The following is an 11,217-nucleotide window of genomic DNA, read 5'->3' as shown; positions in this document are numbered from 1 at the left end:
TATGTGAAACTATAAGTGTGCTGTTGGGAAGTGATTTATCTGTTTCAGTATCCGAATCGAATCGGTTAGCGGGTGCATTGGGTTCAATATCTGGCGCCAATAACCAGCACCGTTGTGCTTACCAGAGTCTTGTAGTTCCTTTTTTAAATGTAGATACCTCGTTGAGAGAGGAAAATAAGTCTGTCCCTGACAGTCTTCGCAGGACGGAAATTCCCAGCATTTTTGTGGAAAAGTATGGCCATTTAAATAGACACCAATTTTATAGCGACGGATCCTCATCAGAGCACGGCATTGGTTTTGGCGTATACAACACACTATCCGAAGCATACTTCAAAATTACGCCAACCATGCTCGGTGTACGTAGCGGAGCTCGCCGCAATCTTTTACGCCTTACTTATTATAATTGCTAGCCCTCCGGACGAATATTTTATTTTTTTCTGGCAGCTTAAGTGCTATCGAAGCACTGAAATCCGTGAAGGCTATTAAGAGCCCAGACTATTTTGTGACAGAAATACTGAAAGTCTTAGGCTCCTTGTTTGAGAAATCATTTCGTATTTCACTCGTTTGGGTGCCTTCTCATTGCGGCATACTAGGGAATGAAAAAGTAGACCAATTGGCCAAAAGGAGCGCTTCGGAAGGTGCTCTTTTTGATAGGCTCATCCTACCTCACGAACACCTTTGTGCCCCACAGTCGCTCTGCATGGCACGTTGGCAGAGTATGTGGGACATGGATGAGCTCGGGAGGTTTTTGTATTCCATCACTCCTTGTGTTTCCTTGTAGCCTTGGTTCTCTGGCATCTCTGGAGATCGAGCGTTCATTCGAATGATGTCTTAGACTTAGGTCTAACCATTTCGCATTGGGCGCACATCTCCAGCGTATAGGACAGGTCGACTCCAAAGTATGTGGCTGCGGTGTCGGATTCCATGATGTGGATCATCCTTTATGGTCCTGCGTGGAATACGAGGCTGCAAGACCCTCCTTGTTGGACCCAGTCCGAAGTATAGGAAGCGTCCCTGATACCCCAATTCGAGATCTGCTGGGGGGCTCGGATGTAGCTTCCCTCAAGGTAATTTTTGAATTTTGCCGAGCTAATGGTTTGGCTGTGTGACCCTGTCTTCCTTATGTTTGTGTTTGTGTTGTATGTTGTACCTCGCTTGTATATATGAAGATGTATACGTGTTTGTATGAATGGAAGTATGAATGTGTTTGATGCGTGTAAGTTGTGGGTACGATAAAGCAAGTCGACCGCTGCAGAACCACCAGAACGAATTGTCATTCGGTCATTAGAATGACCCCAGTTCGTAAAAACTTCTAAGGTCGTCCATATGGCGATCAGATGGACTGCATCAACGAGAACTCCTGAAGAGAGTTAAAAGAACTCCAGCAGTACTACCGTCAGTCAGGTATAACATGTTCGGATTCGTTGAGATTTCCTGTATACTGGTCATGCATCTCATGTATCTGTTTTATTAAAACAACACAATCATTAGGAACTGTTTGGGAATCTAAACCGGATGAGAATAACGCGTATGGAAGTGATCTTTATCATGAGGAGTGATGATTACAGTTCGTCAATGCGAATGCCACTAAAATCACCAGACGTTCCTCATCAATCCTGCCACACCGACCGCAATCAATACTAGCGTCGAGACCAGGCTGGAAGGATTAGCTCCAGAAATGGGGTAATTCTCGAACTTACGTGCCCAGATAGCGAACGTGTAGAGATCCGAATGGGGATTGTTCAGTTTGTAGGTCACAATGTTATGGGGTGTCCTGTAAGAAACGGTCACAGTTAGTTAATTCTCAAGCAGGCGCGGCTTCACCGCATACAACAGTTGCTTACTGATCGCCCACGCTCGGAACGACGACATATTCCGTTTCCGACACGTCGAACGGTACGATACTGGTGTCGACGTTATTCGGCAATACAAACGTGTCCGGGTTGTCCGGAAATTTAGCCACTATCGTGATTGCATTGAACGTGATCGCTTCATCGTACGCTTCGTTCGCGTCGAACCTTCGCGAGCAGTCGCTATAGTTGGTGGAAGAGCAAGCCATTATGGCACACGTCGTAATCTGGCCATCGGCAAACCCATCAAACGTACGGCCTGCATCATACGCAGCTAGCTTGTAGCGATAGTACTTCTGCAAAAGTGAATCGAAAGCGCGATCGAAAGCAAAAAAAAACGGCATTGAAACCCATTCTTAATCATCCCAAAGCGACCGATAACACAACAGCGATTGATACCGTGTTTTGTAGATTCGATTTCACGCTATAGTTGATGGTAAAGTTGCAGCAATGGCTTTGATAACAAACGCGCTCCTCTAGCTGCGCGTTCGACGTCATCGGAAGATCCTTCGTCGTATACTTATCGATCTGGTCCCGTTTGAGCAACAGTTTGGCCATCTGGGCCGGTGTACCTTTCGGTTGCGGTATCTTGTTAATGGCCGCGTTGGGGTAATTCACTTTCGGCACCTGAGTAACGTACAGTTTACTGCAAAACGAAGCAAAAGATTTTTAGAATGGTCCCGTTCGCTCCGCCTATGGTACAAAGAGTGCCATACGTTTGTGGTTCGTGATTCATGACGGTCGTGATCGCACCGCGCCGACCGGCATATACACCCGTACCGGTACTGCCAACACCAGGGAAACTCGCACCAGCCGCCAGCAGGTTCACATTGTTCGAAAATGCCCATCCTTGCTGTATCTGGGACGCCGTCAGGAAGGGCAGTTCCGAGAACCACATCGTCGGGAAAATGAAATCCGTAATGCCCAACCGCACCAGCTCGAGGGCGGGTTGGTTGAACATCAGGTCGAAGCAGATAAAGTGCCCAAACTGTACACCAAAATCCGTGTCGAAGTTCGCCATCTCCGGGTAGGTGGTCGTGTTTATGCCAGCCTCACCGAACAGATTAAACTTACGGTAGCGCGACACGACCACACCCTCCCGGTCGAAGGCAACGTTCGTGTTGAAGTGATACAACCCATCCGGACTGCAGGGGCGCGTATCGGACTGCTCCGGACATTGCGCTTTCTCGGTCAGATTGATCACGATGTACTTCTTGCGGTTGCGGGCCGCACAGGAGATGTCACGTACAACCCGCTCGTACTGCAGGTTGTTGCACGGTGCGATATAATCCCGCGGATGCGGTACAAAGGACGCAGTTTCGTAGCCGTTAAGTGTGCCCTCGGGAAACACTATCACATCGGTAACGTTCGCTTCGCCCGAATCAATAATGGTGAGATACTGTGCCAGCCGATTGGCCGTGCTGGCTTCAACCGTTTCGTCTGATACGCGGGCGGAACTGAACTCTACCACACCGGCCCAGTAGTGTGGATCTCCCGGTGTGGAAGCCTGCAATGCGAGCAAAGCGAAAGTGTGAGGCGGCTGATTCGCTGACGATCGTAAACACTTACATTGATCGCGTACCTGTTGTTTGCTCGGTGCCACAGCAAAGAGGAGCAGCAGCAAAATGCAAATCAGAACCGGTGGTTTGTGCATGGCGAGTGTATCTGCTTACGGCGCTCGGTACGGTAATGACCTTCGGTAGTTGCGTGCTAAACGGGAACTGATGGCAGTTGTCTGTAATCGGATTCGGTCTCCTATCCGCCAACACCATGGAGATACGGAGCAATAACTCCAGCTAGTGACAGCTGTTAGCGCCATTGCCTTAACGCCTGTTGATAGCACAAGTACATCATTCTGGTGTGTAAGTGCAAGCAGTAGGGCGAAGTGAATTAACAGTGGCTAACAAAAAAAGTATACAGTCACAAGGCAACATATTAAAAAAGCATTAATCTAGTAGTCATGGCACGTGTTTGCTCTAATCTTAACTGTTACATATGATTTTAAACGGAATATTAGAGGACAAAAATAGTGTACTTATAACCGTGCTGCACTGTATGAATAAATGCATTGTTGCTTACAGTCATCCACATAGTGATAATTACAATGTATTACAACTAGACTTTGGTCGGAACCGTCTTTATCTCGCACTGATGAAATTATCATACGACGGAAGAATATTGTCAGGTTGATCACGTTTCAAACAGATGGTGCAAGGGGTAGATACACCGATGCGTATGCAAATCATATCACTCCCGTTGTTCATCTTCATGATCTTTCATTATGTGTGCTCGTGTGTGTGCAAACGGTGAGGATTAAAATTTGTACATATTTGTTAACAAAACCGCTCGTTCGGCGGTATGTTTATCAAACAGTACTGCCAAATACTGCCATCAATTGTTATCATCGCTCAGCCGATGGGTTTGGTACAGGCTGTTGTTGTTGCAGGGTTACAGAAAATCTGGGATTTGATAAGAAACGCACGTATCTTACACCTGATAACAGCCAGTGTTTACAACAGTGTTTGTCATTGATTATTCGTAACAATCGCGTCAGGTATATTTCCCAACAATCGATTTACAAATTCCATCCAATCGGTCTGCGGTGATGACTTAGTGCCGTTAGTGCCCTTGTTCAAGAGATTCGCTTATCGCCGATCTGATGTGAGTCATTGGCGGTTGTGACGTTACGATGTGTGAGCATTCAAATCAAACTATTTCTGTGGCGTTTTCTTATGTGCCTTAACAAATATTTCATCTTTATAAAGGGAAGAGAGCAATTGCTCGTTTTGTAATCATGCTTTGATCATCCTGAACGTTGGCGCTATAATAGGCGGACATGTTTATGGCGTATGGGGAATGCATGGAAACACGTGTAATGATTATATTGCATGCATGCAGGCGCAAGCGGACAAATGAGTAGATGATTTAACTGTGATCAAGAGGGTGGTTTATATCCGGAAGGGATGAAACTTTGACGAAACACATTATTCGCTAAAAAGTTAACCAATCTTTTAAGAAAAAAAAAATGTTCACAATTTTTTTTTTCAAATGCTATCAAATTTATAAAATATTAAAAGTTAATATTATATAAACATATGCCAGCCAGTTTATTCTTGTTGATTAATCAACTTCAGGGGTATATCGACAAATAAATAGGTCAGATAAATCGACAAATAAACGTTGTGGAAAACGTTTTTACTTTTAAGGATTTTTTTAGATACCAGATTCTTCTTTAAAACCATTGTTTTATTTTGTTTAATTCCAATGTTTGTTGTTTCCTGCGTATCGTCATAGGGCTCTTGCAAAAGCCTTGTAAAGAAGTGGTTACGAGATAGATGCTCTAAGCTAAAGGTTATTGTGGGTGCTCCTGGTCAAGAAGCCTGGTGTGAGTTTTGTGCCAAATAGCATGCCAAGTGTCATTATGTTTTGGGGTATGATGGCGTCCGACCGATTAAAAACCGAACGATGGTGATGGCGCTGAAGTAAAAAATCAAACCTTACATTCCATGGCCATGACGGCTTACTTCATGAGGGTGTTAGCTTGAAAAACATCTCAGCTTATTGGGAAAACCCTGAAGATTTTGCGGAACTAAAGATCACGCACATGACAGTCGATAGCGAGATTTTACTTTGAAAAGATGTGTTCTAGTTTCTGGCGTAGTTTTGCGAATCTTGTTGATAAAAATGGGGTCTTATTGAGCAAAGTTCCAATAAGTATATTGGGTATATTAAACCAAAAAATGTTCATGTTAATGCCATTGGTGATCTTTTCCTACCGCACCCTTCGTATGACACAGATTATCATTTATAAAACTCAAAAATAACCTTTTTTCGAGCGTCTGACATTAAATATAAAAGCAGTAAAGAGGAAAGGAAGCGAAAAACAATAAATGTTTACCTTCTTTATTCCTAATTTCGACCATCAATCGTAAGCTTTCGATGTGCCGAATTGATCACCGTTCATCCATGGGTTCTTCGATGGCAGATTGCGATCGGAAAACTTATGCCAAATTAAGTCTATTAGTATCAAGGTAATGGGTGTAAATGATTGCAAACGTACACCCATTACTTTTCCGCAAGCCAGTTAACCAGCAGCAAGTGAGAGAGAGAGATTCAATTTGTTCAACAAGCAAACAATCAATAAAGAAAGTTTGCTATGTATGAGGCTTTCTGAAGGATCACTTCAAACAGTTCACGTCTTCAAGATATCAACAGATACTGAAAAATAGTTTCCCAGATCAGTTCTTAAAATTGCACCATCACGATTGTGCGATTATGTTACAGTAAAAACAAAGCTATATTTTGATCGACTTCTTCCAGCATTATTCCTGAGGCATCGGCATAGACACCTATGGTAGGTTTTCATTTTTTTTTTTGTTAAACTTTCAATTCTCATTTTTCCACCACCTTCATGCGTGCACTTGTTGCCCGCCGGCGGAACGTGTCCATCGGACGCACTCGAAGGCCGTTTCGCCGCCGACCGCGAGCTGCCTTTTCTTGACATTGACATTGCCCTACCCACCCCAGAGAGAGCAAGTGTGGTGGTCTGTTTTGGTAGTCGTTCTTCGGGGTGGTTAATGTTGTCCCCGGTTTATGTTGTTGTGCTTTTTTTTCTCTCATCGTTGAATTCATTCGATTCTTTGGCCGTTCGTGCTAATGCTCAAACATTGCGCACGATCTATTAAAGCGCTTAGGAAGAGAATGCTCCAACGCCAGCGCAAAAGCGCGTTCTGATGGTGGAAAAAATCAAACAAAAAATTCCAAAAATGGTTTCTTCACCTGACCCACCCCGAAGGTATGCGTGTGCCATGTGTGTGGCGAGGGCATTAATGGTAGTCGTTGGTCGTCTCCACCCTGTAACGTACGGTCGTCGGGCTGCACCTTCTAGTTTGAGATGGATTAGGCTGTGAACTTATTTACCAAGCAGCACAGTTTCGATTTCAGCTTCACCACCCGGAACACATATTAAGCTCCGTTGCTGTGCCTCTCGTCTTCAATCGTTCCGTTTTTGAAGTTCTTCTAGGAGCGGAATTGAATTCTATTCTTACTTGTGCCAAAATATTACTACGTGCACGCACATAAGGGGTTTCCATTTTTTTAATCGTAGAATAATTGCGCTTAAAATTGTTATGTTGCGGTTTTGCTATTTATTCGCTATTTTACAGCAGCAAACTCAACACACAAAAAAAAAACAAGAAGGTTCAATTAGTATTTAACAACTAGCACGGCAAAAGCTCATCTAGCGGAAAGGAACTAGCGCTACACACACAAAAAAAAAGGCAGCTGGTTCACACCCAACAGCTCAGCCACAGTCTCACGAACCTAGATGGAAATGTTTTGTCATGCAGCCGGGTGTTGCCACAGCCTGACGGCATTCTTGACGTCGATCACGAAATCAAGAAGCAAGAAGCGAGTTTCGGAGCGATAGATTAATAGTGCATTCGAAGAAAAAAAGGCAACAACACACTGTTAAACGCGAACAGATAACTCAAATAAAAAAAAACACGAAAAGACACAATAAACTCCACAGTTCCGTGTGGAAATCGCGCAATGCCCCGCGGTAAAATGAGCTAAAGCTACATTAGCGACCCAAGTTGGGTGACTGTGCCGACATCGCAGTAGACCGGTTGGATGGTATTAGGATGAAGGGGAGCATTTTTTTCCCCTAATCCAAAACTTCCCCTTCTCTTACTTTGAAGTTTTATAATTGTTACACTTTACAATGTCTGTAACGACCGAGTGGCGAGAAAAAAAATCTAATAACCCTTAGCGCAACGTTTGAATATGCATCACTACGCGCTACTACCAGCCCCGCTCGGGGAGTGAAAGCACACACTAAAATTATTCAAATCACATCAACGAACACCGTGGAGAAGGAAACCGTTTGAAACGGAAACCAATGTTTGTCTTTTAATTTATCCTCTTTTAAAAATCTCTTATCGTGTGCGTGTGCGTGGGGGTTTTTTCGTAAATTTTCCCAATTTTCACCGTACCGGTTTGGTGCGCATGGAGCGCACATAAATCAGAACCGTGTTACTTTTACTCCCTCATTTGGTCGATATAAAACAGCACCAAATTACCGCACAATCGCAATGGTTTTGATAAAGCGGTCCCCCAATACCGTGGACATGCGGATGACGCTGAATGATTTCGCTACAAACGCCAAGATTAATTGGGATCGGTTCACCGGGTGCTGCTGCATTATTTAGTGTGATTCTGAATTAAGCACGTGCTCATGCAATGGAAATAATGTACAGGCAGTCCCCGTGATACGCGGTTTTTGGAAATTTGACAGAAGAGCTAGTTTATAGCACAAAATTTAAGCAAAAATTGGTCGAAATACTTTTTTTTCTCATATAAAACATTTGTTTTTATTAGATTATAATGAATTATTTGTTATAATAAGATTATAATGAATTGTTGTTAATAATTTGTTGAATAAATCAAGTGCAGAGAAGAAAGTCGACTCTGTGACTTGGAAGTATAAACGAAATTACAGTATGATTCAACTTACGCAGAAATTCGAGATACGCGGATTTTTCCCGGGTTAAAGCGGTCCGCTATAATAGCGTATCTCGGGAACTGCCTGTATTGAATTTTTGTTGAATTTTTTCTCGCCTCATCCACACTGTTGGCTTGCGTTTTAACCTTTGCGTAAATGTGTACGATGTTTCGGAGGCATGTTTAATACTTGTGCTGTGCGTAATCTCTTGTTGGGAGTTTTATTCGTTTGCCATTCTCCATGCCAAATAATTGTGTATTTAATTTCTGCTGTTGACTATTTGCCCAATGATATGAAGGAAAATTCAGGAAAATGGAATATTAAGATCAGTTTATTGTTTGATTTCTTTAATATAAGTTACCTTCCTTCGATGGATTAAACATTTTTCAAGTTACTACAGTGCTTAACACAACTATAAGACCACTAGTGGAAGACAGGAAGAAGAGGAAGCTTAAACACTTAATGAGACACCTCAAAAAGTTTTTAATCTTCACACGAATAGACCGGACCAATATCCCAAGTACTGACGTGCCAATCTCGGCTACGTGGTAAAATAAGTCTAGTAAGCCAGAAATGGCTGGCATGATCTAGTAGGCCAGTTAATTTTTACATGGCCGGTTTGGCCATAAAAAATATGTTTTTATTAAATAAAACTTAAAACTAAGTCTTAACACTATTGAGTTCCTAATTGGAACTGCTCTGCTCGGCTGTCTAACTAGAACTTCTTCGTCTGAATGCTCAACTGGAACTATGTTGCCTTTGCTTTGTTTTGCGTGGATGCCGGTTGATCTTGGGAACGGATGTTTATGTTGAATGCGCGTTGTCAGCTCTCTTGGTGTCAACGCGATTATGCTCTTTGTTCGATGTAACGCTGCACGGGAATTTGTTTACGCTGCGGCGCAATCTGTTTACGAAACGCGATCTGTTTATGAAGTGCGATCATGACTGTAGGAATATACGTTGCGCTATGTTTTATGCTGAGTATGCATTATGCTGCCTTTGTGTTGAATATGTGTTGTGCTGACTGTTGTGCTAACTCCTCCCCTCTTAATTACTTTGTCCTCAAAGTTTGTGCATCGCGTGAAAACTCAATGGTATTTCTTTATGCAGGTTTTTATCTGTGAGACTTCTTGTGTCTGGTATTTGAACTTCTATTTTTTGTTTACGACATTTAAGAAACACGTACAATATGCCAATGCCAGTTACAATTACGATCGTTGTTGTTCCTATCGATCCGAATAAATGCAATTTGAATTCCAGCGACTTATTTTGTAGGTTAATGGTTTGCAATATTCTGCGGTTTTCTAATGTAATGTTGTTCAAGAACTCTGTAGGTGGATTATCTTCAAGGCTGGTCTCGTTGACTATCAATCCCAATGTTGAATGATGAGATCTTCTAGGGATGATGACCTCTGTATTGGAGAATATCTCGTCATTAATTTTTATACTGCAATTCTCGAACTGTATTATAAATGAACCATTTAAAGATTGCTTTGAGTCGCTGCAGTTTGATGTAATTTCAGCCCATGCATTATTGATCAGAATATTTGCATCATTTATCTGTGTGATCAATTTAGCTGAATATACTTTTTCATATTGGCATTCTGAATTTTCTCCTTGTATAAGTTGGTATACACATTGCGTAGGATGTTGAAGGTTGCTTCCTTCACATAGATAATGAACACCTTCTTCTTGGCATGGTTTAATGACTTCGAATACGTGTGTTTCGTTTCTTATGATGAAGTTCTGTTTTAACATTATTCGTTTCCCATTTTTTACTATTGGTTCGATGAAATCATACTCGTAGATTTGGGGGGATATTCTTGGGAATTTTAGCATATACAGAACATGTGTCGTATTCATCATGAATTGCGCTACTGATTGAGCAAGAAGTTCTTCTGCTGTATTATAATCAAAACCGTTCTTCTTCAGGAATTCGTTAATCGTTTGTAGGTCTTCGGTGGACAATAATTTGCTGTTCGGTATTTCGTGTTTGGCTGATATAATGGCTTCTTCGATAGTTTCAATCTGGTCTTGCAAAATATCTAAATTAGATAGTATTATTAGCTGTCTTGTTTCTGTTGCATATGTTTCATATCGTTTCGCTTCGTTAGTTAGCACTTTGTTAGCAATATCGGTTACTTCTCGTATTCTTCCATTCAAAGCTTCGTTGATCATTACTTGGTGATTGTTTTCTTCGATGAGAGAGTTCAGCGTACTGTTGATTATTTGAAGATCATCGGCATCAGGGTTGCCTGCTATCCATTTCCAAACTTTCCCTATAGTGTTCCATCTTTTTTGTCTCTTAAATGGTTTTACCTTCTTTAATGTTTCTTGTAACTTCATAGCTTTAATCTGAATTAACTTTTCTAAAGATTCTGTATGTACTTCTGTGGGTATTAATTCAATGGTTTCTTCAATCATGTTACTTATATCTATCAAGTTTATCGGGTGGATTACTCTTACGTATCCCATTCGTATTTTGGCTTCTCCTAATGGTATAATCGCTAAAGGATTGTTTGATACATCGTGTATGTAGATCCTTGCCATTACGTTGCTTAATAATATAAAAATGTATCTGAAACGATATAGATTAATACATGATTAATTATTTGTTTTTCTTAAGTTCATTTTATGAATTTTTCGATCGTTAATATCGATTACGTAGGTAGGATGATTTTCCTTGATTCTGATTATCTCAAATCTCCTAGCTCTTTTGTTATTTGTTTTAGTTTTTTCATAAGCCATTTCATTCGGCATATAATCTTGATATTTTTCTTCTTTAATCTTCTCTTGTTGCTTTTCATATATTTCGGCAATCATTTTATCATTTTCGTTTCTTTGTTTAGTTCGTTCTTCGAAACT

General features: G+C 41.6%; 1 protein-coding gene across 1 annotated transcript; it reads right to left on the bottom strand.

The window, feature by feature from the left end:
- Window positions 1-1,457: 1,457 nt before the first annotated feature.
- LOC128296703 (vanin-like protein 1) lies at window positions 1,458-3,560 on the bottom strand. The gene is made up of 5 exons (XM_053032172.1): window positions 3,433-3,560; window positions 2,567-3,357; window positions 2,250-2,496; window positions 1,845-2,146; window positions 1,458-1,774 (listed from the first exon to the last, which is right to left on the bottom strand). Exons 1-5 carry the CDS (start codon window positions 3,502-3,504, stop codon window positions 1,594-1,596), a joined length of 1,593 nt encoding a protein of 530 aa, XP_052888132.1. The 5' UTR covers window positions 3,505-3,560; the 3' UTR covers window positions 1,458-1,593.
- Window positions 3,561-11,217: the final 7,657 nt, after the last annotated feature.

The sequence above is a fragment of the Anopheles moucheti genome, chromosome 2 (assembly GCF_943734755.1).
Source record: "Anopheles moucheti chromosome 2, idAnoMoucSN_F20_07, whole genome shotgun sequence".
Classification (NCBI taxonomy): domain Eukaryota; kingdom Metazoa; phylum Arthropoda; class Insecta; order Diptera; family Culicidae; genus Anopheles; species Anopheles moucheti.
The sequence above is the reverse complement of the archived record's forward strand: the minus strand, read 5'-3'. Positions and strand labels throughout refer to the sequence as shown.